Source organism: Temnothorax nylanderi, unplaced genomic scaffold (assembly GCF_030848795.1).
Source record: "Temnothorax nylanderi isolate EJ_2023f unplaced genomic scaffold, tnyl_v1.0 TNYL_tig0008_pilon, whole genome shotgun sequence".
Classification (NCBI taxonomy): Eukaryota; Metazoa; Arthropoda; class Insecta; order Hymenoptera; family Formicidae; genus Temnothorax; species Temnothorax nylanderi.
In genome coordinates this window covers 657,752-683,099 of record NW_027249070.1, presented here as the reverse complement: position 1 = coordinate 683,099, position 25,348 = coordinate 657,752, and the positions used below count along the sequence as shown (strand labels likewise).

Below are 25,348 nucleotides of genomic sequence, written 5' to 3'. Positions count from 1 at the left end.
AATATATCTCGACCCTTCGTGTCGGTGCTGTCGACGGTGTCGACCAATCCGGCATGAGCTCCGATGGAAGTTGCCGTTTGGACTGGTTCGGAGCATGCCGACATGCTCCTGATGCTCCACGTAGCTGGTCATGGTCATGGACTATGGAGTTCGGAGTCGGTAGTGGTGGATAAACGACTGGTAAGAGTGGTAAGTGGTAGTTGTTGGCTGGCACGACCGAAGCCGGTTTAGTAGCCGAGCGAGCATCGAAACGCAACACACTCCACTCAGTACCAACAGCTCCAACAGCTCTTCCATCGCGTTATATTATTGATCGCGGACGTTTGCCGAGGCGACGCGAAGGATGGGCATATTTCGCGAATTCCCAATAGTTTTTAATCTCTACAAGAAGTACAGTTAGTTCTTGGTTATTTCCGAATTCGCGTTCCTGCGAAGAAGGTTTCTAGTGACACTGGGAAACCAGACGCCGAATCCCCCGTTACACTGACACCAAGGTAAGCATCGTGCGGGATTACACACGCTTATAAAAATGTCTATAGAAATATAAAGAACTTATTCTTGATACAATTTCCGCTCTATCTAGTTTAATTTAAAATGTTACTCCAATCAGCCCTAATTCGAACGGGGTCGATTGAAACCGTGCTTCACGCCAGGAATGTGTCGCAGATAGACGTTTATTTATAGCACATCCTGATCTTTAATTTAGTAACATTTTTTTTGTATATAATAAGTATTTGAACATCAATTCAGTAATGTAGCCTAAAAAGCAATACACATACCTGAATACTTATCGTGATTATTATTTAAATTATTAGCTTTAGAAGAACTAATTCGCGTGATGCACACATGTGTACTATTTTATATATTATTACTTATTTAATTGATTCGCTTTTTAAGCAAGTAACATTTATTTATCGTTTAAATAACATTTAATTTTATTTATTAATTTCTAGTATAGATTATTTATAACCGAAATATTAGCTTTGTGAAAAGATCTATTTATGTAAAAAAGTTGCGATATGGTGAATCCCGATAGTCTGTCTGACTAAATTATCCAACGACTAAATTATTCTAATCCACTTTGCTAGCGAGAAGGTTCTGCACACGTATTAACCCCATGAAAGCGTAAATATGCGTAGTTGCGACAGAACTCGTTTAGTCCAGGATAATTTTATAAAAAGGTGTTTCTGAATATTTCCTATGCGGGTCAATTATGAAATATATAAACACAACATTTTCGTATTTAATTTAATGAAATTAATTTTCATAATTATATTTAATCCTGCCGTACAAGTTTACATTTTATAATAAATAATTTGCGTATAAATTTTGATTAACTTAAAATACTAATATTTAAAGCACTAATTGCAAGTTTCCAGTGTAAGATGCAGTCTGGGGTTAAAGGCTTCAAAAACAGTTCGCCAAACAGTTTCGAGAAAAAAAATTGTAATATAATCGGACGAACTGTGCATATATGCATATTTCACGCGATTGCTAAGCCGCGCAAAATTTTTGTCATCGAAGAATTAATCTCGGGTCGACATAGGCTATCGGATCGTGACGCCTTTTTTTTTTAACCACGCAAATTTAACGGCGCAAATGACGAAAATTTCTCAGTACTGGCCGAAACGCTCACTGGTGATCTCCACCAAGAGATTGTCGTCGCCGAAGACGATCGGTAATCGATTGGTTTTTCGCATCATTCTCATTCATTCGATTTAGACTTGTCTTGAAGAAAAAAAGACAATTATTTATTCCTTTTCATGCTTATATTTTACGCTTATATAATTATCTCTAATACGTTTATGTTTTTCAGGTGATATTCGAGTGTGTTCCCTGAGGAAAAAGGATTATACGTGAAAATAAAAAAGCAGCATCGATCTCTGATCGCAGATAAGACAAACGCATTCTCTGAGCATCGTGTTAAAATGTCACAGATGTCGGAGATCATGGAGCAGAACGACGGCCTAAAGAGGAAACCAACTCTCGTTAGACGAGTGTCCGACATGTTTAAGGGTAAACAAAACATTCACGTTTATTATCTTTTTCTCAGTTCAGGTCCTTTCTTTGTACATGCAGAAATACTTGTGAATCGAATAATTATGAAGACATGGCTGTTTTTTTTTTTTTTTTAATGAAAGATATATTTGATCAAATAATATCTCGCGGTGGTCTCTCTCTTATCGCACAAATTACATATATGTAGTTGGGATATCATGTAATAAAAATATTTTCGACTCGCGAATGATAGTAACTAACGTAATGCCACTCATGCTGATTAAGTATTTTTTTTCTCTCTCCTAACGACAGATGGAAACTATAGCGGGCCTCCGATGCTATTCCGACATGCGTCAATGCAGAAGATCCGCCATTGCTGCCAAAATCTCAACCTGTTACCGTATCTTCTTTACTCTTTCGACAATTCCAAGTCACATCCGTTAGCACGCAAGATGCACGTCTACCTCAGCCATTTTCTTCAGGAGATTACACTCGGTCTTCTGGCCACGTACGAGAATTTGCGTCAATCTGCGCTGCATGGAATTCATATTGAGAAGCCAATTCACGCACAAAAAGCGACAGAAGAAACAAACGACGATTCCGCTAAACCTGTCGTGAAGTTCAACAGGTTTAAAAAGTTGAAACGCAAGCATTCATGCTATCTGGCTGCGGCCGTGTATCTCGTGCCGTTGCTGCTCGTCTTCCAGACGATGGTCATATGCAGCCTGACGATTTTTGGCAAGTATACTCCGGGTTTCCTCTTCCTGATTACGTCGCTACTGTTCCTCGGCGGTATCGCGCTTAAAATACTGTTACACGGGACTGCGATGTACGGCATCAAAAAGTGCGAGAGGAAAAAGGTGCAGTGATCTTCCGTCTCGCTGTTTTCATTGCCGCTTCATCGTCTAAAGACAATAGAAGAACAGAAAAGACTCCGCGTTCGGAATCTACGTGTTCGTCGTGTTACATGGCATCAAACGTTACCTTCTGTGCACAATCGATATGACATTGACATATATTAACACGTTTGTGTTGATGAAATCCTGACAACTTCTTCCATTTCTCTTAATGCAGTCCTTTCTTTGTCACATAACGTTTCTGGCCACCAGATTCATACATGTACTTGTTTTTACGTTGTTAAAATCATTAAGCAGGGATGTAGATGTATAGAATACACTGCGAAGAAGACATGTTTTATAAGCTATAACGTATGCAATAATGTAAATGCAATAACGTGTTTTAAGCGGAAGGATTATTTTAATTGTTCTCAAGCGTAATCTCGGAGGACTGCTTCTTCGACTTTACGAAGCAAGTATTGCGAGTATCTTTGTCCTCTGCAGCATAAGACTGAGAATTATTTTTAACGTATATATTTGTAAATAAACGTGCGAATGATATATGTATATATACTGTATAACGGAAGGTGAGTTTGTAAAACTGTCCGATCGCGACAAGAAGAAACGAAAGGTATAGGTATAGGACCTCGATACGACTTCGATATGTCCATTGAAAGTCTGTGATGGTGTGGGTACAAGTGATATCTCGTAGGCACTTGCAATACCACTTAATTACACACGATAAAAGTTATTTTATGCGTAGAGATTACATTCTAAAAATACGTCTTTAACGATCGTATCTATCGATATTGTTTTCTACCGAAAATAAAAGGAACTGATAATACTTTCATTCGTTTGCAGATTTATTTGTATGCGATTATAAAGACAACGAGATTAAAGTACCATATAAAATAATTGCGTTCAGAATGTGGTGTGATACTCCTGCGTTGTTGGAATACTCGCCGATACCCGCAGCATATGCGATGACATGTGCCACGTAGTTCTGTTCGTGCACGCTATGAAAGAGATGCGCATACGGTCCTGGAAAGAAGACTCAAGATATTTCATCGTTTACAGCGATTTTTTCCAGAAATTTTCAAGTCAATCAAGAAGATAACAGCTTTCGAATCCAAAGCCTTCCAACTACAATCTTCGTACTGTAATATCTAATTAGACATCGTTGGCGTACCTATAGCGTATACAGCTACGTCTCCACCACCGTGATAAGCTTCGTCCGATATGATTGTAGCTTGTTGGCTATAAGTAAAATCGCTGGTATTCGATTTGGAAGGATCGATTCTCACGGCTTGACCGTCGGTATTCACGGTATAAGCGACATTGTTCGGTCCACCTGTGCTGTAGGATAAAGTCGTATAGGGTACCCCATCGTGTTTAGATTTCTGAGCAATTCCTGAAATATATTCTCGCGTGAGAAACGAAACAATTCCATTACACATTTTGATCTTACCCAAAATAGATGAACCTCGAGGGCTATATCCATTAAAACTCATTGAGTGCGTGTGATCGCTCGTGACTATCACGAGGGTATCGTCGGAGTTGATCATTCTAAGGGTGGCGTTAACGGCGTCCGAAAATCGGACAGTTTCTAGCAACGCTTGAGCAGCACGTCCGCGATGATGAGCGTAATCAATCAGACCACCTTCGACCTGAAGGAAGAGCAGTCGTATTGATCTTTGTCACAACATTAACCGGGATTATAATCATACCATTAAAAAATATCCCTGTTTGGATTTTTGTAAAATTCGTAAAGCCGTCACGGTCATTTCTTCCAGGCTCGGTTGTCCTTTCGGACCTCGCTCTCTTTTCCAATCCATCTCGATGTGACCGTTAGCGAAAATTCCGAGTAGATAATCTACGTTATCGATATCGACCCGGGACAATTCTTCGTTGTTTTGCACGACTTTGTAAGCTAAGTTTCTACTGGATTTATCTCTCATCCACTCATCAATGAGATCACGACCGTCTTGTCTGTAACAAGCCCACGTCTCTATCGGATCAAATTCGCCCGCGCTCACATTGGATTTCATCACCTGTCTGCCGCCACCCATAATTACCTATAAGACGATAAACGCGTTACTCATCTCATAATTAAACAAGGTGCATGAGTCATTTTCTATTTACTCGAATGTTTTTTCCTGGCTCATCTTCCACTAATTGCCTGGCGATATCTTTACAAGCAGCAGTGTTTTTAGGCATTTTTGCTTCGCATTCCCATCTACGATTTGCGCAATGAGCATAAAGCGGCGCCGGAGTTGCGTGAGTAACTCTGGTAGTCGTCACAAAGCCTATACGTTCAATTATATTATGCTTTACAAAAATTTATAAATTTATATATACATGTGTAGTTATAATTGAGACAAAAATTTTTGTTTTTAGCTTTACCTTAAATTTTTTGAAAAAATTGACACAGCAATTTTAACATATACACATTTTTATGCAAATTAACGACAAGAAAAGATTAATGATAAAAAAGTGATTGTAGAAAAAAATACATTTTTAATAATATATATTATTATATTTATGTAAAATAGATGTAGTGCAGGGGAATGATCGTTTTCTAAAGGCAGATTGCAGATTGTTACGAGGCCTGACCTGTAGCTTTACCGGCTGCTTGAGCCCACGTAATGAACGAATCCACGTGAAAATTCGTATTCAAGCTTGCCTCGCAATCCCCCAATTGTACGTTCGTGTCTACCCCTACGACTTCGTAATTCGTCTTGACTCCCCCGAACAAAGCGGTAGCGGTGGAAGCCGAATCAGGGACTTGTTTGTCCGTGGTGTACGTCTGCATTATCAGCAAAAGGTACATTCAGGCATGATCTTATATAAAACATATTAATCAAAATACAAGTCACGTCTAATGAAAATCCTATCGAGACCTTTAGTATCCCGATATGGGGAAAATGCTCCCAGGCGAGTCGACTAGTCTCTCCACCACGATAAATTCTGCTAGCCGTTATGGTATCCGGACTCATCCCATCCCCCACAAAGAGAATCACGTTTTTCGCCTTTTTCACGTTCCAATGATACGAAAGAGATTCTTCCAGTTCTTTGTTCGCCAACTGATGCCAGTGTCGGCTGTCTGCGTCAGAAGCGACGATACGCTCAATCGCCTTATTCCTTATGTGACAAATATTATATATTTGCTCATGCAGATATGGTAATGAGTTAAAAATAAACGTTAATCTACCGGAAAACAAGTCTTGCATGGAGACAAAATCGACTTGTTAAAAATTTCGTTCTGAATAGGAATGTACGCGTTTATTTATTATTACACATAGATTACCGTTTTAAAACTTTCGCGTATCATGCGGCTTGAGTGTGATTAATCTTGCGTCCTTGAACGCGTGTGATACGAGATTACATATCATGAAATTCTATGAGTTATGCCGATCTTGTAATCACCTGAATCATGACTGTGACGACACCTGACAAGGAAACTTTTACATTATGATTTATATTTAAATACCTTCGATCGCAGCCACATTTGGAATCTTGACAAAGCATACGGCAAAGTAGATGGCAAAGTATTTCATTTTTTTTTTCACAATTGACAAACTTTGGCCAAGCTTGCTGCAAAATCTAGAAATATACTAAAGCTAAAGAAGACACTGATGTGCACTTTGGATTAAAAGATCTGTATAGATACGTCCTCTGCTGATGTATGATAGGAATTATGAGAACAAAAACTATCTCAAACGGTAACGGTAGATTTCCAACCCTGATTCATGCGACGATGAACGTGATGATATACGGTATAATAATAACTCTCGTGAGAGAAATGTATGCGTATATTGCTCGCTGTGTAGCGTAGATCGCGTTGTACTGGAAGAGGCAAAGAGATGAAAATAAGAAAAATAATTCTAGTTGGGCTAACATTCATCGTAACGTTTTATTTGATTTGTTGTATATCCATTATCGATTCTTACAGGTCGCAACACATCGCGTAATATAATCTTTTAAGTTTCGTTTTTTTCCCTTACTTCGTCTGTTTAGTCTTTGAACAAAACTACTAAAAATAGACTCGATAAAATCAACCGCTCAAGCCTCTTTTTTTATATCTCTCGTCTTATTTGTCAAGCGCGAGTCAATGAGATCCGAGATGCAGTCAAGGATATATTGTATACATTCGAGAAGAGAAAAGAGCGCAACGCCTCTTGAAAATTTCTAAGAAGCTTGCAGTATAGTAGTAGATGAACCGAAAACGTACGCTACTCGTTCTCTAATTGTTAGCGCTTATTCGCTACGATATAAACGTTCTGTTACTAATATCGTTATCAGTTTGTCATTTCTCAACGCGCTTTTGAATATAATGAGTGTCGGTGCAAGCGTCAATCATGGAGCGTGAGAGATCATGAAATTTTCTCTACGTTTGCGTCCAATATGTCCTCGGCATATTCAACCATCGGACGATTTTGATTATGTGCAACTCGCGCCCCTTGATTTCGCTTACAATTTTTGACATTTTGTTTTGTGGTTTCGAAGAAAGAATTGTTGTTGCAACGCAATGTAGGAAGAGAAACGAGATGATACCGCTAGTTCGAACGGAAGGCAATGTTCAGCTTCGTTTAATTCCGAATAAAGTAGAAATCCTCGGTATTTTCTCTAAAAGATAAAATGCGAAATTTCGAAGTCGTTAAGCATTATGCTGAAATTACAAACGACAATTGGGCCTATTTGCAGGATAAGGCTCGCCGTGTCAACGTCGGCCTAATATAAACTGTCTACAAATTCTGCCTTATATAATAAAAAGTATAATAAAGTCGTCCTCGTTACGTTTAGCTGATATACGTGTTTCATACTATCGCACAGATCAAACTTTCTTTTCGTCTTTTCTCTACACCTTTGTCCTCCTTAGCTCGGAGATTATTGCCAACGATTACATTATCTTCTCTTCTTCACATTTCTTTCTTTTTTCATTATTAACCCTCAACTATAGCGATGAGATAAAATATAATTAGAACAGACATCCTCTCATTATAAATATACTGAAATACGCTATTTGTTTTTAACTTGCTCTTTTTATAATTTTGAATCAAGTTCATAATTTTACGTATAACTATTATTTTTTACATTACCTGCACAAGATTGTGTTATATTATTTATTCAGATCCAAGTTGATTTCTTATATCATAATATGTACGTTCTTCAAATTCAATTATGGTATAGTTGAAGGTTCCTTCCGAAAATTAACAAATCGCTTGTATCGAAGAGATTCGAGAGTCTTGCGCGAGGTACGTCCAACGAAATTTTCATGTTTTGTTTCCGCGTTTTTGTCCCGATAGAATCTCGTCGCGGACGTAGGCATTTCCTGTTAACATGACTTTGAGAAATAGAATCGTATCGATTTTGCTGCCACGAAGGTCGTAGCTTAACATCGTCTGTAAATTCAACATTGCGTGTATGCGATGCGCTCAATAAAATTGACTTTACTGTGGCAGAAGACACCCTCGCGCTTTCCTGTCGCACTCTCACATTCTAAACGCATGTTGATGCGCTTTGCACTCGCCGCGCAGTTCCCTCCGTTTTCGTCGGGATTCGAGAAAGTCTCGCGTTCGCATAAGCTGTAAGGAAAATGTCCTAAATTCTAAGCGTTTAATGATTTTTTACGATGATGATCCTCGAATACCTGTTTATGCCTCAGTTTTAAAAAATCTTTCTATCTTTCTATACAATTTAAGATATCGAGTTCCTTAAATATTTTCTACAGATCCTTTTCATCAATATAGAGAATTTAAATCAAAATAAAATTATAATTTTACAATTTGTTAATTTTTATGCTCATATATCTTATTTCGATTTGATCCTACGCAGTGCTTATAAGTCGAGGATCCGCATCGTTCGTGAGCTTATTTTGATTATTGAGTACGCCGTACGAGTCGGGCTCGTCACAGTTGGGATCGATGCAGCAAGTACAATAATTGACGGTTAACATTACACGCTAATTAGTAGCATTGTCGGATTAACCTCATTGTCGCTCGTGATTGTATTCGTTTAATTACTTTATTCTACCAGCACTCATTCACAGAGATGGCCGAAAGTTGGATCGTCTTGGAGCGGCGCAATGCGGTTCAAACGAAAACGCATTTAATTAAAATCTACTAATTGCTACTGATATGTGCACGATCGCTTTTAGTATACAATATTGAAGATCCAATTCTTTTCGAATGCAACTGCATTCGTTTTTTCGGCAATACTGATTCCTACTTTCATTGCGTCTACCTGATGATTTCTAAATCGTTGAACCATACCATTTGATGAGTTCCAAAGAATTAAATATTTTAAATGCAATTTTCTTTCGTATGACATGACAAAAGCTTACGAGAATAAATTGTACTTTGTTCTACACTGTTGCATAAATTTTAATTACACTCAATACCACAATTTGAGATACTGAAATTCAGGCAGATATGGTTCGCGTCTTACGATTCTATCGTATTTTTTTGTCGTAGCATATTAAAATACCGTCCAATGTTTGATTCTCTTTTATTTGTATTCAAACTGTGCATCGAGCTCGATTCCACAGAGCGAATTAACGAAAATAAGATAAGAAATGGCATTTGAGACTTTCTCACCCGTCCCGCTATTCTGACGTGATAGCTCGTAAAACAGCTCGCGGTTTCCAAAAGATTTCACTCTTGTCTGCGCTTTCTTTTGGTTACAAAAGAAGTATTGTCATTATTATTAAACCGTCATTACTATTAAATGCATCGCTGAAAATAACATTGAATTTTCTGTCACCGTAGTTGTCGGATCTACCTGTCGGAGGTAGGTCCTTGCGTCAGACTACTTTCCTACTCATTGATCTTTTTGATATCGAGATTTGTTAGTTTTGACGTATAGACTTTGTAAAAAAAATTGCTTTTGATTTTCGGCTGCTTACGGGAGTTTTGCAAGGCGATAGACAATCGAGATCAAGGGCGGAATCTAAAGTCGAAAAACTGTTTGCATATCGCATATATATGTATGTTTGTGTGTGTGTGTGTGTGTGTGTATTTTTTGTAGGTGTGAATGTGTGTGTGTCGACGACACAGGGGGTTTTTGTCATTAAAGCTATCAACGCGTAATTCTCATTTAATTCTGCATCTTTAAAACACTGTATAAGGAACCTACTACACGCCATACAATATAGCGATTTCATTAATTAATTGCTTCATTCGTTTAATAGTTGCGTTAATAGTTGCTCATGAATTGTCGAGCGGGGAAAAAAGTCGAACCGAATATGTATAATCGATAACGGGAGTTTCTACGAGCCTATACGAATTCACGAACAGTAACGAGACACGCGCTGCGTTTCAAAAATTTCTGTTCTCTGCCTATATTTATAATATATAATATATATATATATTTTTATAAATTGTGTATATTGTGTACTATATAAGACTCTATTTCGTTATGTTAGGTATACTATCGCGCATTTTAACAAATCGATCTTATTAGGCTACTCTCGTTCGCGGCTTGTACGACTTTGCACGCGGCACGAAAGTCCTTCACGTCCGCTTGTGAGTTCTTGCGGGTGTATTTACAACATATGATAGATGGGAGGAGTATTTAATACGGGAGAAAATGCAAAAGCGGAAAAAAATGCTTGCATTCTTTTTTGTTTTAGTTGCAAAATTTTGAGCTTTTGGAAGCTATAAATACGTAAATTTTTATATTGGACCTTCTTGGGATTCTAAAAATGAACCTTTTTTTACATACTAAAACATTAAAAGTATATAAATTCATATAAATTTTTCTTACTAGGCTACTAATAAAATAGAAAAATTTCTTTTGTGTTTTGCAAGCATTTCGCCCCATGCAATTCTCTGCTAAGATGAGATGTTATAATATGATGGGGGTAAAAAGATTGAGAGTCGAGTGTTTTTTTTTCTGACTAGGCGAGAACATGATGACTAGTTTAAATTGACTGGAGAAGTGGAATCGGCGATTAAATGTTGCAGCGAGGATGGTTATCGCGAGTGAATCAACTATGAATTGAGTTTTTGCGATAATTATTCGTATAATCAGTAGAGATCACGTTTGCGCATCGTTTTTATTAACTCTAAGGGGTTATCACTTCGGACTAAATAAAGATCTCATGGCAGATTTTGGCAGGATGACTCAAACAAGTTATAGAAGATGTTCTCGGAATAAATAAAATCGTGATGGTAAGGGTATAACGTTGAAATAATTCGCTTGGAATTTTTTAAGATTGTAGCGCTATACTCGAGTTTTCCTATCGATAATAGTATTAGTCCGCGATAACTCGATATGACGGGTTACTAAGTTTGGCCGCTTCTAGAGTTTTTTTCTTTTTTAGGTATTACTTCTTCTCATCGCCTTCTCGCAAACCTCTCTTTTAAGATGACGAGGACATCAGGACGAGTTACGGACTGTTGAAACGACTTCTTGGCGTTATAACTTTACTAAAGGAATAAAGGAACCATACACATCTTGGATTTATTAACAAACGGGATCTCTACAATCGCGTCAAGTATTCGTTTCTTGGAGAACCGTTTTCGCGCTAGGCCATGTTTATTAGTCAATAGCTGGTTGTTGAAATTTTCAAGAGGCATCAGAGCGACTGTCACTCACGGTGCTCCATTTGTCCTCGTAATTATACAAACGTCCGTAACTCATCCTATATAAAATCCCATAAAAAACGCCATCAGTCGTCGGGAACTCTTTAGGATATCTGTATCACGACGATCGATGTCTCGATATCTTTTTCGAGATTTCTATACGCTCAGTCAGACCTTACTTTTCGTCCCTCAAGAGAGGGGCCTCCTCGGCTTCCTTTCGCCGTGCTTTTGCTTCTTTCTTCGCTCTCTTCTTCTCTTCTTTCGCCAGCTTCTTCGCCTCCTTTTGCCTAGTCTTTTCTGCCTTCTCTTCCTCCTTCTGGCGCGCCTTCTCCGCTTTTTCCCGCTCCTTCTCTAGTTCTTTCTCCTTTTTCGACTTCTGCACTTCCTGAACCACTGACATCTTCGGCGCTGCCGCTGGTCGTTTAGGCGCGGCGCGACCGCATGACGATGCCGACGATGTCGAAGTTGTAACGGTAGATGTGCCTCTTGGACTCGGCGATGTTTCCAGCTGCGTCACGATCTTTTGAGCACATCTGCAAATGCGTCAACATCACGAATCCGTCCTTTGACAAATCTCTCGGCCGACTGCTAAATAAAATTGCCAATCGTAAAGATGATTACCTGATTCTAGTAGAGGCTTTGCCAGCACGATAGTCCCTCTGGAACTCTTTGATTGGTGGCAATCGGCGTTCTCGATTCTCCCGCATAATCTCCTCCTCTTCAGTGACTTGTTGAACCGGATCTTGATACTCCTATAAATTTTGATGAATAATGTATACCACTGACTTATACATTGAAAAACTTATTTCAAAAAATACAATATTTGCGGAATTAACAAGCCACAACTTTAGATAAAAATATGAAGTGTCTACATCGAATATTATGATCAACTGTTAACCTGAATTCGCATTTTCATCGATTGCGTTTGGGAACGTCTGAGAGTGACGCCTGTGGGTTGCCGTACCCTCGTCGGTTTACCGAGAGAGGAACTTCCGGTGCTATTCGCGGACGAAGAAGTTGCCGAAGAGACGGAAGACACTCCTACATAAGTAAATTTGAATTCGAAATTTTGTACTGTATTCAACATCCCTTCCACAGTAGATTGTATGCAACTAGCAATTTGCGAAGCTTAATATTACGCACCAGAAATGGAGGACGAACCGCTGGCCATCGAGTATAAAGAAGCAGAGGCTGGTACGCTTCCGGTTCCCCATCTGCCACCAGGTCCGGATACGCCGGCTGTAACGCCTGTGCCCATGTTGTACTCTGACGCGCTTTGAGGGAGTACCCAAGATTTACCCGACATCGAATACTACAAGCCAAAACAATCTCACAGTGCATAATCGATTCGTATTTCTCCAAGCGAAATATATCTGGAATGGTTATAATAAAACATTGTTGCCAGAATAAAAAAAAATTGGCTAAATTACGATATATCGGCATGAAAAATTATTTAAATTGTATTTTTGCGCGCACAATTTACTTTCTATTTAATGGATAATTAATAGATTATTGAGCACATTTGACGATTAATTATGTGAAGGATGGAGCGCGTACTACGAGTGACATTTGAAAAAGAACGTAGCACGATATTTTTAGCGATTTCGATTAGTGGAGATCTGTCTTTAAATACGAAGCATTCTGTTGTACAAATTGGTCGTATCGGCGCGGCTTTGAGAATCCGCTCCAATTAACAGCGATTCCGTCGCTATCATGTCAGTAGGCATGAAATTGATTTGTACACGAAACGCGCCGTTATAGCGAGATAGGAAGAGAACGTGTAAAATTAAATTTATACAAGAATTTTTAAAGCAGAAATAAAGTAAACGAGGGAAGAGCAATTAGCGCGTGACCCGAAAATGAGAAATTCGTCTGAGGTAAAACGGTAATATCGTCACTTACATCACGCGGAATGAGAGTCTGCTTCAACCGTAGAATCTTCGCTCTGCATATAACGCATCTCAACGGCAAAAGCCTCTGAGACACCGCCATTTGTATAGTCTTGACGAAGCAGCGTCTGCAAAACGGTGGAGATGAATGAGATGTTAACGTAACGAACATCCAAGACATCGTAATTAAAGGAACAGTTCTTTTAACGTATATAAAATATACGGCGCCGCAGCGCCGACGTGAAAAATAATTACTGCTTATTTAGAGCTCCCGCGTAATAGGAAGAAAGTACAAAGCGCATTTAAAATAAAGAGTAATGTGAAAATCTGCGTTTACTTTAAACTCGTTCGCTCACCTGCAAACCACTCGATGTCCACATGGTGCAGTTTGCATCGTCGCCCTCGCATTCACACATATGACGCACTGAAAAAAAATAATGCGTATTCGTTGGATACATGTGACAATATCAAACGGATTTTTATTGGCAATCACGGCGTTATGTATAATACTGACTGTCGACGGATTGGGAAAAAATCGAAGAAGAGTAAAAAAAAGGAGAGCAGCCGCTTTTATTCACGTTCATCACGGAGCGTGCTCTTATTTTGTTTGCCGAGTTTTTACGCGCTTGCCGATATAATGTCATTAAATCCCAGGACGCACGAAGTAACACCTCATTGTTTAACGAGGATCGAGACGGACGCGATTGGCTGCCATAATCGACGTAACGTAATTAGGCGTCACTTTAATCGAAATATTAATAGCTCGAGTCGGGAGGATGGGCGAACACGTCAGGAATCGAAGGGTTGCAACCGCCACTTTGTCGTCGTTAATCGACTTTTGCGACCGATTGGACGGCCAATTCGTTCGGAAATTGCGACTTTTCCGGACGGCTGGCTATATTTTACGCGATACAAGTGCTCTGTTATCGTCATTTTCTTCATCGTACAGCCTAATGGCCCAATCTAGCGTAACGCAATGCAACGAACCGAGAAGATATACAGCATCTCTATTCAGGACCATATAATGTTCACACCCTAATATAGACTATAGTACATTCTGTTAAATTTAGTAATCTATTTTAAAAATAAAACGCGTATTTTTAAAAATATATCTTGTATATTTTTATATTCGTTATTTACATGGCATGGCAAATGGATTACTATGAAGGTCTCAGTGAAAAGAATGGCTTCAATTTAATGTACGTACAATTTAATTGACATGCGTTATGCGCAAATGTAATTTCCATTAAGCTTCTTTTTATTGACTAACTTCGATTTATGCCTACATAGGTGCGGTGTAGTTACCAAAAAGGTGTGTGTTTTATTTCGTATCTATATTTGGAAAGAAATTTCATTTATTTACTAATAATAGAAAACGTATGTCAATAATATTACGAGTTAGATTTATTTTCTATCGCGCGAGCAGTTTAAATCTTAGAGAATCTTACAGAGTAGAGCGTAGGACCAACGGAAAGAAACAGTTACTACTTATATCACTCGATGCCGATTCAAGCGGAAAGAGCTAGTTTTTTTCACAATTATATCCACGACAATCTCGAATAATCTCTAGAAAGGAAAATTTCACCATTCGATTTCATTGTGCTATTTCAGAACGGTCGATTAAGCGTCTTATAATGCTTAAAAATATCGCTCTAAGAAAATCTGCTTCTTGCTTTCGATTCGCTTCTTTTCTTACCTCATCTTCCTGCGAAGATGCTAACTCTGGTTCGTTCTCCTCTAGTTTCGTCAGCAACTTGTCCTGAAAAAAAAAAAAGAAAGAACAATAATTTTCTTATCAAGATATCACGTAAAGATTTAATTTTCTTCACGAAGAAAGTTATTAAGAAGGCGTATATTTTGTTACACAATGTTTGCATGATGGAAAATCATTTACCTCTAAATGAGAACAATGTTCTCGTACAAATAAAAAATGTACCCCTTATTCTCGATTCAACCACGTATAAAATTTTAACACCGGAAACCGGAAGTGAAACAATTAAATCAATTTCATAATATCAATTTGTGCCTAGCATGTTACTGTATCATTACCAGTCAGCTTTACAAAAACAAAAAAGTAGATCGTTATGCTCACGGGAGATGATGGTATGGGAGCACTACAAAACGATCAGCTGCTGCTGAGTCCCACCAGTTTCCTCTCGAATCTGGTGTAAGACGATACTGCAAAAGGCTTCAGTGTAGCGCGCCATTTGAAACTTTCGGGTGCTCGTCGCTCGACAATGCTCCCATCGTTTCTCGTGCCTATTCTCTGTCATTTGTATATTGTTCGAAGAGGTAAATTGCGACCAGTGCTAAATTACTCGATATTTCTTCTAATTTCCGCGAGTGCCGGTTATTTTCATCAAGTGCGTTGTAACACAAATCGTGCACCTTAATATATCAATACTGCGTATAATAATTATATTTAACGATCCTGTGTGTGCATTAATAATTTGTTCTACAATTATATATATATATATTTGTTATGCATTTATATATAATTTATAGTAATTATCAAAACGTGTAATTAACTCCGTTAGAAGAAGTTAGAAGAGTAATAGTCAAATGTAAGGAACAGTGTTTGTATATATGTTTAACGTTGTAGAAAAATTATTAACCACCAACACTGAATCAAAACTAGATCGTGCAATTACTCGCGTGAATTTTCCATTTAGGCGCTCGTGATCGCGTTAAGTGCAATTCCGTTTCATTAATAATAAGCGATGTCATGTACGCCGGTGTGATTTATACTAACGATACTAACGAGTAATAAAAGTGCTACGAATATAACTCGACTCCGTTGGCAATTAGCGATGATGGATGATTCGTTAAACAAGAAACAAATTTGGCAAACATCCCGGCTCAAAGCGTAATGCATGGCATGGGAGCATTTGTTTTCCTAACATGTCCAATAGCGTAAACGAATAATTGACTACGTTAAACATTTTCGACTCCATTCCTGCTCTTGTACACGTATCCCATCTCAATTAAGACGTACGTTCTAGATCTTTGTTGTTTTTAATTGTAAATAGCCGGCATGACCGGTATATACATATGTGGTATGGTGTGCATCTCATCCAACCGGAACATGTGGATCCGCTCGAGAAATGAGAAATTCCCCGATATCATTTGAAATCAGGTAATCAGGACGCGTAACGCATTCTGCACGGAAAATACATTCACGCGTTTAAATATGCGGTACGATAAATTCCTGATACGGCGACACGGCAAGTAGCATGCTTTTTTGAGATAAGTCGAGCTTTCCACAGCGGAATTAAAGTGCGCCCTTTTTTCCACTACCGCGAGTCGTCCGGTGTAACTAGCGCGAGAATTGGGGACGCACATTGCTTTCACCTTAAAGGTCGTCGTTGATCAGATTTGATGACCCCTTGAACTTAATAGCAATTTAATGCAACGCACTACGAGATTTTATTCGTGAAGGAGCAAACAAGATAATTGTATGAATTATACGACATTTTGAAACGTCTTTCTCTCTTTTGTGATTGCGATTTATAGAATATTATATTCTTAGTTTGCGGCGATCCCGCAAACGTTCCCAGTGCAGTGTTCGAAGAATCGCGCCGCGAAAATTACATTCTCGATGCAGTGTCATCAACCTGGCGCAAATTGCGGAAGCGTGTTGCTGCATGGTAATGCTGATTATATCAATAATAAAAAGGCGAACGTTTTTCCATAACGGTTGTGTACAAGGCGATGACCGACATTGCAAAAGTCCAATCTCTTTAGATTATCCCGTTCACTCCTTTCGCCCGCTATAACGGTTTGTCGGAATAGATAACGTTTCTTCGCGATCGCAAAAGTTTCTTCCGCAGATCCGGCGGTATCGTTAATCCACGCTGATATAGCCGTTGGTCACGATTGTTTCCGCGGTGGAATGCCTCGAGGCGTGAAAAAGCGTCATGAATATCACGACGAAAGTGTAAACGGCGACCTATTTCTCGAGAGGCTACTTGAAAATGCGTTTAATTATCCCGTTGCGCAATCGTGAAATAAATCCCCGAGCTTCGAGTCGTAAATTATATTAGAGGCTTTCACTGATTGTAAAAATCGTTTCTTCTGCCTTTATCGTTTTAGCGCGGCGACAAGTATCGTGAGTTAAAATTCTCGGATTCCGCTGTCGAGTGGTAACGATGCTTCTATCAAACATTTTCTATTTTTCGGCAATATAAATACTCGAAAAATGTTTTTGCGTAAAATAATTAAAATTATTGCTCAATGCGAATTTTTCATATAAAAACTATTCATTTTCGACGCGCCGAGTGTAAGGTTTAAGGGATTGCGAGGTGCAACCGAGTGAGCAAACTCAACAGCCACTTAACGCTTTCCGTGCGAGCTTAATTACGACGGAACACGGCATCACGTGTATTGCCGAAGTAGAAAGAACGGCGAATTATTTCTGTGTTTTTCTTGGCGTCGCGTCGATACACGTTATCAAACAAGATATAGATACGAGATAATTTGACATGTTCGTTTTTGAATCTATACCTTACGCGGAATAGCACCCATTACCTGACAATTAACTTATTTGAACACAACAGTTCAATCAGAATTCAATCAAAAACGTTCTAAATTATTAAAACGTTAAACGGTTGAAGGAGACGATAATTTCCTTGGAATCACAAGATAAAAAAAAGATACTTTAAATGGATTGAACTCAAAGGTGTCGGAAATTAACGTAGCTTGGAAAAATTATTTACCTTTTAGCATTTAGATAAAGTACAAGTTCTTTCGCGTGTTCACGAAATCGAGCAATCTTCCTGCGTGGACGTGTTCCGCGTCGAAACATTTTGCGCGACGAGGGGAACTAAAAGGTTTCTTCGTTAGGGTATCGCGCACCGTCGATCTCCGTCGGCTGTACGACACGCGACATGACGTGACCATCGTCAGGTTCAATGACGACGACCGCGGCGATTGGTCGAGGCCGACCGTCACCGTTGGCATTATGCACAATTTAACGGAAGACAGAACGCGTAGAGGATTGAACCAATACAGCTATTCGAAATACATTACGTACCAATCACGGTATCTATCAAATGGATTCTTGAACCTGGCTGAGGTCGATTGAGGAACAAAAATAAATTCCAAGTGGTCGTTTGCGTTTTACAATTCTTTAATTAAAGATCTCATATATTATATCTTATACAATCGGAAAATTGAAATTGATTAGCTCCGATTTCTGTTAAAGGTATTATCTCTTCACTTTTGTTACAGGAGATACTATATTGCATCTGACTCTGCTTCCTACCGGTACGTGCTTCTATTGCTGCCCTATCCGATTGAATCAGGACGTCCAATTTCTATTGTATACCAGGTACGCGTTGTTCATGAATCAGAATCACCGTCACGCAATAATGTACAGCAAACGCTTCGGTAGAACATAATTTTCCTACCTTAATATTGTAAATATTGAGGATATTAAGCGGAAATTAATAATAATTAACCGGAAATTTTGTTAATCTACTAACTCGTCAGAAAGATGTAAGCTATTTGAGTTAATAGACCAGTTAATTAATCATTAACTAGAATTTGAAAATTAGTTTTCCGATAGTCCGTAAATCAACGAGTCTATCATCGATCATGTTAATTTTGCTCATCATTTTTCTTGCGTTTCGCATTAATCCACGACAGGCGGAATCCAACGTATCCAAATGTACTGGATTTTAATGATGCCACAACGTTGCAGAAGAGTAATTTCAACGTTAAACATCCGACTATCATGTACATTCACGGATACAGCGATAGTAGTTCAGGAAAAGGTCCTACTTCTGTACGAAATGGTACGTACTTTATAAATATCCAAAAGCGATAAGCACCACATCGTTAAATGCATAGAGAAATAGCGATTTGTCAAATTTGACAGTACTTCGCGAAAAAAGTTTCAAAAATCTCTGAAAAGTTTTTGAAAATGAAATTTTAGCTTATTTCGATGATAACAAATGTATGATACATTTCCAGCTTTTTGGTAGGCGCGTGATACTACAGCGATGTATCGCTCTGAATGCCAAAACAGCTCCTTAAAAGTCATCGCGATACCTTCGTTTTTCTTTCCGCTCGTAAAGTTCGGGGTGAGCGAGTAGGCTAGATCCATTAGTAACTACATGATCTACGGATCTATCTTGCTAAACCTCAAGAGGTACTGTCAGGATGACAAATAGTGGACACCATAACTTGGCACAATAAATTGCGAAGTTTTCTACTCTTCAGCGCACGAATTGATCCAATTTAACTTTCAACGGCCCCAAAGGAACCGCCTTTGTTTATTTGTTTGTTTAAGAAAGAATAATTCTGCTTCCTGCTTGATGATTTTCCTACAAACGCGGTTTACATTGTCAAGTCATCAAGTGAAGTGATTGAACAATGATATTTTCTTGTATTTTTTTTACCATGCGTACGAAGACTTTAGTACTTTAAAAAGTTTTTGTTTCTATAATTGAATAATTTGAATAATTAAAAATTCAATATATATACGTTATAATTAATTATTTTAAGAATCCAATTGTATACTCTTTGTTTCAGCTTATCTCCGTCGTGGGCACTATAACGTGATATTGATAAACTGGCCTAAATTGGCGGTCTTACCATGGTACATATCGGCAGTGAGAAATACCAAAGTCATCGGACCTTACTTAGCACACATGATAAGTTGGCTCGACGCACAAAAAGCTGTCCCTTTATCCAAACTTCATGTGATCGGCTTTAGCTTAGGCGCGGAAGTTGCTGGTTTTATGGGGAAGGCTCTGGCACCTCGAAAGGTTAGATACTGTAGGATCTGTTAATAACGATCACCAGAGAGAGAGAGAGAGAGAGAGAGAGAGAGAGAGAGAGAGAGAGAGAGAGAGAGAGAGAGAGAGAGAGAGGGAGAGAGAGTTACACCGCATTGCACGTTCACTTGACTAATCGAAGGCCGCATTATCGGAACTGCATTAGTGCCAAAAGTTTCAATCGAGGCGCGATATCGACAAACGCGACTGACAAACTATATGTTAGATATGTGTGTATGTTGAGAAACGCGTTTTTAGATAGGTAGAATCACCGGATTGGACCCGGCTTATCCGTTATACAAGAATACCGGGGAGGACGGTCACTTGACATGGGCTGACGCTGTCTTCGTCGATGTCATTCATACTGACGGCGGCAATTTTGGATTCCCTCAACCACTTGGTCACGTCGATTTTTACCCGAACGGCGGCGTGAGACGGCAGCCCGGCTGCGATTTGAGGAGCATTGTTCGCATGGGCTTCAGGAGAATCATAAATCAATATAGTGAGTGACTCGTTACGATGTCGAGCCGTGCGCTCTCCCCGCTGTCAAGATTTTTCTTTCTCGTAATACTTAATTCTTTCTTTCAATATCGTTTGTAAAGCATAGTCTAAGTCTAACAAGTTTAAGTCCATTCTCGTCAAAAGTTTCGTTAACGTTTCACTTGTCGTTTTCTATTTAGTTACCTGTGGACACAATCGAGCATGGCGTTATTACGTGGAATCAGTGGAGAACCCCTACGGATTCCCCGCGAGTCGATGCCCAAGATGGCGACCCGGGATTCTAGCGAGCTGCGTATGGAAATCTGAGGCTTACATGGGTTTCGCAGCCGATTCCAAGTATCGGGGAAAATTTTACTTGAGCACGAACTCACGATCACCGTATGCCAGGAATTTGACAGATCGTAAACTTAGCATATGAGAATCACGCGATAATCTTAATTTGGATGAACCAGATTAAGAAGCGGAACGATTTTTCATGTTGATTACTCCCACCAGGATAATTGTCTTGGATGAAGCTTGGGAGAATAAAAAAGATATTTCTTGTACTTCTTATACGACGTGTTTGCGGGAAAGTTTGTATTCCTGTCGTTCTCTTTAGTATTCTCTATAAACGATTCGCGGCTTCAATTAGTTGTAATTTTTCTTTAGAGGATTACTAAAGCAAGGACGGGAATATTTTTTCCCTAGAATAACAAACAAACAAGATTCGTGATGGAACGTGGTTTGGTGTAGCAGCGATATCGAAAAGCTTGATTCGAATTGATAAGTTGAAAGGAAACAACTTGTTCCGACTGTTTTAATGCCAAGTATTACGATCTCGTGCCAGATAACAGCGCATTGTTTACAACATTTATTATTCTAACTTTAAGTGTCAATGATATACGAGTAATAGTCACATAACATGATTATAGTTATACGTCTATACAGGTAAAATACGTGACTGAAACTTTACAATAGTAAAACGTGACTTGAAGAATACTTTTACGTGATAAATGATATTAAAAATAAATCTGGATTTTTAAGAATATACATAAGAATATACAGAATTTAACAATTTGACTTGTAAATATTGTATTTTCCGTATACTTTTAATGAGCGTGAACAGTTAGTGTAAACTCCAGTGTATGCAGTGTCAATCACTTGAATGAATTTGTTAATTAACTGTATTAAAATGTCATATCTATCTTTTAAGAGCAATGATTTTATGTATTTATGTAAAAGGTATAAGAAGCATAAAGCAGAATGACGAAATAAGAACGCTAATAATCGAGGGAGCAACTCGTAATTTTCATGTTATCCCCCCCCCCCCCCCCGATGCGCCCTGCCTTCAAGATATGTAAATTTCAAAAGGCCAGAGAATTTTATTATTTTCCATCTGGGGTAATCGATGGAAACTTCTGGAACCATATGCCCTTCGAACGACGGGGAACATGTGCTCATATTAAAAATTACAAGTGACAGCTTGAGGGAATACAAATGAAGAACTAGGTGCATATTGGAAGTTAGAAATATTTAAAAGAACCGAACGAATCGGTTTGTACTGCTTTTATTCTGCACCATTTTACGTGCAATGCGAATTGTAAAACGTTGCAATCCTTTTCGGCCACTTCCTTGAGGTTTCAAAAATTATTTATGACTAAATTATATTGTGTTTGTCTCTGTCAACGTTTCAAAATTCCTTTTATCTCTTACAAAGTCCATAGTCCGTCCGCTAAAAAAAGTACGGTTCCGCGAAACTCGTCCAACTTCGTGGAACTTGCTGGCCGAACTTAAGTTTCGAGACAGTCAAATTGCACGTCGCCAAGAAAATTCTGTCCGTCGTTTTCACGCTCATTAGACCAAAACTTTTCCCGCCTCTTTACAAAAGTAACTCGCGGAGATGTCTCGCGGAAGATTTCTGAAATTAGTGAACGGACAAAGACAGTTCTTTATTAAATTCTCTTAGTATTATGATTGTAAGTTAATTCTTTCAAAGGTATAATTGCCAGTGATTTGAAAAAAGTTGACTCTCTCCATAACAGGGAATGTGGAATACCGAAGTATCTACAACGAAACAACAACAAAAGTTAGACGAACTGTAGACAGAACAGTATAACATATTCAGTGGTGGGAATGCAATTTCAAGATCGATAGGATGATTTATGTACGGCAGAAACATTCCCTGACTCATCTGGAAGATAGCATCGTGACCTTTCACGATCGCGTACCGTTAAACTGCATCGTTCGATTTCGGAATACATTTCGCAGAAGGAACAATAAGCGAATGGAATCAAGCGCGTGGCGTGGAAAGCGAAAGAGTCGCCGTGTCGCGCAATTCTTCTTGAAGCGAAGGAGAAGATTCTCTCTCTCAAGAGAGAGAGACATCGAGGAGAATTGACAGAATCGAAATACGGTAAGTCTTAGAATCACGAACGACATAGACTCCGTGGGATCTAGCCGGCGGTCAATCAACCCGACATGTACACTGAAAAATTCAGTACGGCAGGCAGGTCGATAAGAATCCAATGGCCAGGGTTATAGATGACCCTAGTCTTGAAAGACCACGTTACGTGGAAGGTGTAAGACGGCTTTCGCAGTCTACGCTTCAGCACGTTCGACCGTGTTCGGTGCTGGTTCCTCCTCTCTCTCTCTCGAGGAGAAGCTCCCTCGAGTATCGTTACAAGCTATATTCTCTCATGGTTATACATATACAGAGCGTGTCAGGTTTCTGCATTTTCTTTCATCCACTATCATCTAGAATTTTTCAGGTTAGAGAAGACTTTTTCTTCGACAGAATTAAATTCGGCGCTGTCTGCTTTCAAAAATGAAATACTTATTAATTTTATGATTTTGCATTGCTCTCTTTTCTCTATGACAATGACCGATAAATATATTTCCATTTCGCGTCTTAAATATTTTTGCAGATCACTTAAGAATTTGTAAATTTAACTGTTTAATCAATAAAGCTCGGGATTTGTAATTTGCCAATATTTATGCGGAATTTTCTTTGTCAGCCAACGAAGAAATAGAACTGTCTTTCGCGGTTGTCGTCGTTCATACACTTCGCGAATCGATGAAACGAACTAACGTCGGCGGTTTCCGCGCTGTTAAAATCGCTGCCCTGTATCGACCATTCGATCCTTGCATCGTTGGGAGCATTGTCCTCCGCGGAAATGAGAAACGAAACACGAAACGTACCACCGCACCGCCGCCGCTATCAGCCCGGCGCGGCGCGGCGCGGCGTCGTGGATATCGATCCTTCTTTGTTCTCGTTGTTGAACATGCTTAAACCCGGGCAATTCGCGTGTTGCACCCTATGACGGTTACATTATGTGTGCATATGAAGAAAAACTCAGACGAGTACTTTCTTTATATATATACTCTGTCTCCACCATTCATACTTCCTTTCCATTCTTCGAATCATTTATCTTGAGTAAAGTTGAGTAAAGTACATATACAGATGTCCTAAAGCGGTAACCCTCATTCTTCTCAGCTTGTCTTATAATATCAATCACTGAGATGATGACAGCTTTGGCAAGCAATAAATAAATTATGCCTTGTCTTGTATGGTTTTGTATTCCGCACCGGAATTATTAACCTACCATAAAAAAATCTTTGTAAATGACATGTTGATGATGTCAGTCAATTAGCATCATACAGATGTTCGCGTTTATATGTCTGAGAGTGTCGCCCAAGGCATTAGCGTCTCGTTAACGCCTTTTCACGAAGGACGTGAACTACGCCGACACACACTTGTTCTTTCTGTGTTCGTGGTCATTATGTTCATTATTACAAGCTCCGGGAGTACACTCGATATTATACATTCGTGACTGTTGCTGAAATTCGAAGGATGCGCAAACTGTTCGTCCTCTTCTATTTTATCTTCCATTTAATTCATTTCATTTTGTTCTAATTCCGAGCTGTTCTATAATATAATGGAATCCGAATAATCAAATTGAATCTCTTTTTTCCAGACAGCCAGAAATGGCACCATAGATAAATGCAAACCTGCCTTCTCATCCACATTTAATGGGATGCTATTTGCAACGCGTCAAAATAGAGAGAACCTTTGAACGTAAAAATAAATTAGACTTTGAATTTTCGAAAATATCAAATTAGCGATATGAAACTGAATTTAAACTGCTCCATTTTTCGCTTTATTTTTAGAAAATAAAGTGCATCCGTAATTTAATTAATATCTATGATTGAATTGGGAAAGGGAGGATGAGAATTGAATAACCGAGATGCAGAAAATTACATATACCCTTCCGCTATTTAAGATTTAAGATTTTATTTAACAAGAACTAATTAATGGGGTGAGTCTAATAATTCGCTCGCTGGAATGCCTAATTTCAAATTTCTTGAAATTAATCTTGTAATCCGATATGTTAATGCTATGTTAATTTATCCATCGCTTAAAATGTTTATATATCAAAGAGTCGAGTTAAAATTAATGGAGAGGATCTTTACGAAATACTATATACATAATGGAGACGGATAGAGAAAGAGCCATTCAAAGACCTGTCTTTCGAATATTAAATAACGCTCATGCAAACCGACGAAAGCGGAAGATTGCATCGACCTGTGTTTCTAACGTTCGCGCATTATGGTGATTCGTGCGATTCTTAATGATATTATCAACCCTTAATGTCGAACGCATAGAGGTCGACGACCAAACTCTTGCGCGTTCATTATTTAACTTTGTACCACGAGCTCCTGATTTTAAACTGATATGCATGCGCTTTCTGAAATTGCATGCAACATAATTTATATCCCGAGGA

The 25,348-nt window shown here is 38.8% G+C and overlaps 4 protein-coding genes across 8 annotated transcripts in view; 2 read left to right on the top strand and 2 right to left on the bottom strand.

Moving 5' to 3' along the window:
- Nucleotides 1-197: 197 nt before the first annotated feature.
- Nucleotides 198-3,684, top strand: LOC139783576 (uncharacterized). 2 transcript variants are annotated; one of them, XM_071722738.1, is made up of 3 exons: nucleotides 198-494; nucleotides 1,817-2,016; nucleotides 2,311-3,684. In XM_071722738.1, exons 2-3 carry the CDS (start codon nucleotides 1,929-1,931, stop codon nucleotides 2,865-2,867), a joined length of 645 nt encoding a protein of 214 aa, XP_071578839.1. In that variant the 5' UTR covers nucleotides 198-494; nucleotides 1,817-1,928; the 3' UTR covers nucleotides 2,868-3,684. The 2 variants fall into 2 exon arrangements, with proteins under 2 accessions (XP_071578839.1, XP_071578845.1); XM_071722744.1 differs by lacking the exon at nucleotides 198-494 and adding an exon at nucleotides 1,332-1,678.
- On the bottom strand, nucleotides 3,676-6,484 carry LOC139783539 (alkaline phosphatase). 2 transcript variants are annotated; one of them, XM_071722718.1, is made up of 8 exons: nucleotides 6,325-6,484; nucleotides 5,735-5,937; nucleotides 5,448-5,640; nucleotides 4,977-5,140; nucleotides 4,562-4,909; nucleotides 4,303-4,501; nucleotides 4,024-4,245; nucleotides 3,676-3,875 (listed from the first exon to the last, which is right to left on the bottom strand). In XM_071722718.1, exons 1-8 carry the CDS (start codon nucleotides 6,389-6,391, stop codon nucleotides 3,712-3,714), a joined length of 1,560 nt encoding a protein of 519 aa, XP_071578819.1. In that variant the 5' UTR covers nucleotides 6,392-6,484; the 3' UTR covers nucleotides 3,676-3,711. The 2 variants fall into 2 exon arrangements, with proteins under 2 accessions (XP_071578819.1, XP_071578813.1); XM_071722712.1 differs by having other exon boundaries at nucleotides 5,735-5,975; nucleotides 6,325-6,476.
- A 244-nt stretch (nucleotides 6,485-6,728) lies between these two features.
- LOC139783556 (uncharacterized) overlaps nucleotides 6,729-25,348 on the bottom strand; it is a 69,292-nt gene continuing 50,672 nt past the window's right edge. For all 3 annotated transcript variants that reach the window (XM_071722732.1, XM_071722724.1, XM_071722728.1), the window contains exons 3-9: nucleotides 15,005-15,067; nucleotides 13,665-13,732; nucleotides 13,322-13,436; nucleotides 12,563-12,731; nucleotides 12,318-12,460; nucleotides 12,041-12,171; nucleotides 6,729-11,952 (exon numbers count right to left, since the gene is read on the bottom strand). In XM_071722732.1, coding sequence (XP_071578833.1) covers nucleotides 11,595-11,952; nucleotides 12,041-12,171; nucleotides 12,318-12,460; nucleotides 12,563-12,731; nucleotides 13,322-13,436; nucleotides 13,665-13,732; nucleotides 15,005-15,067 — 1,047 coding nt within the window. In that variant the 3' untranslated portion in view covers nucleotides 6,729-11,594. The remainder of the gene's footprint in view (nucleotides 11,953-12,040; nucleotides 12,172-12,317; nucleotides 12,461-12,562; nucleotides 12,732-13,321; nucleotides 13,437-13,664; nucleotides 13,733-15,004; nucleotides 15,068-25,348) is intronic.
- Nucleotides 15,488-21,321, top strand: LOC139783592 (pancreatic lipase-related protein 2-like). Its single transcript, XM_071722755.1, has 6 exons — nucleotides 15,488-15,600; nucleotides 18,538-18,637; nucleotides 18,955-19,103; nucleotides 19,843-20,078; nucleotides 20,346-20,589; nucleotides 20,768-21,321. Exons 1-6 carry the CDS (start codon nucleotides 15,546-15,548, stop codon nucleotides 21,004-21,006), a joined length of 1,023 nt encoding a protein of 340 aa, XP_071578856.1. The 5' UTR covers nucleotides 15,488-15,545; the 3' UTR covers nucleotides 21,007-21,321.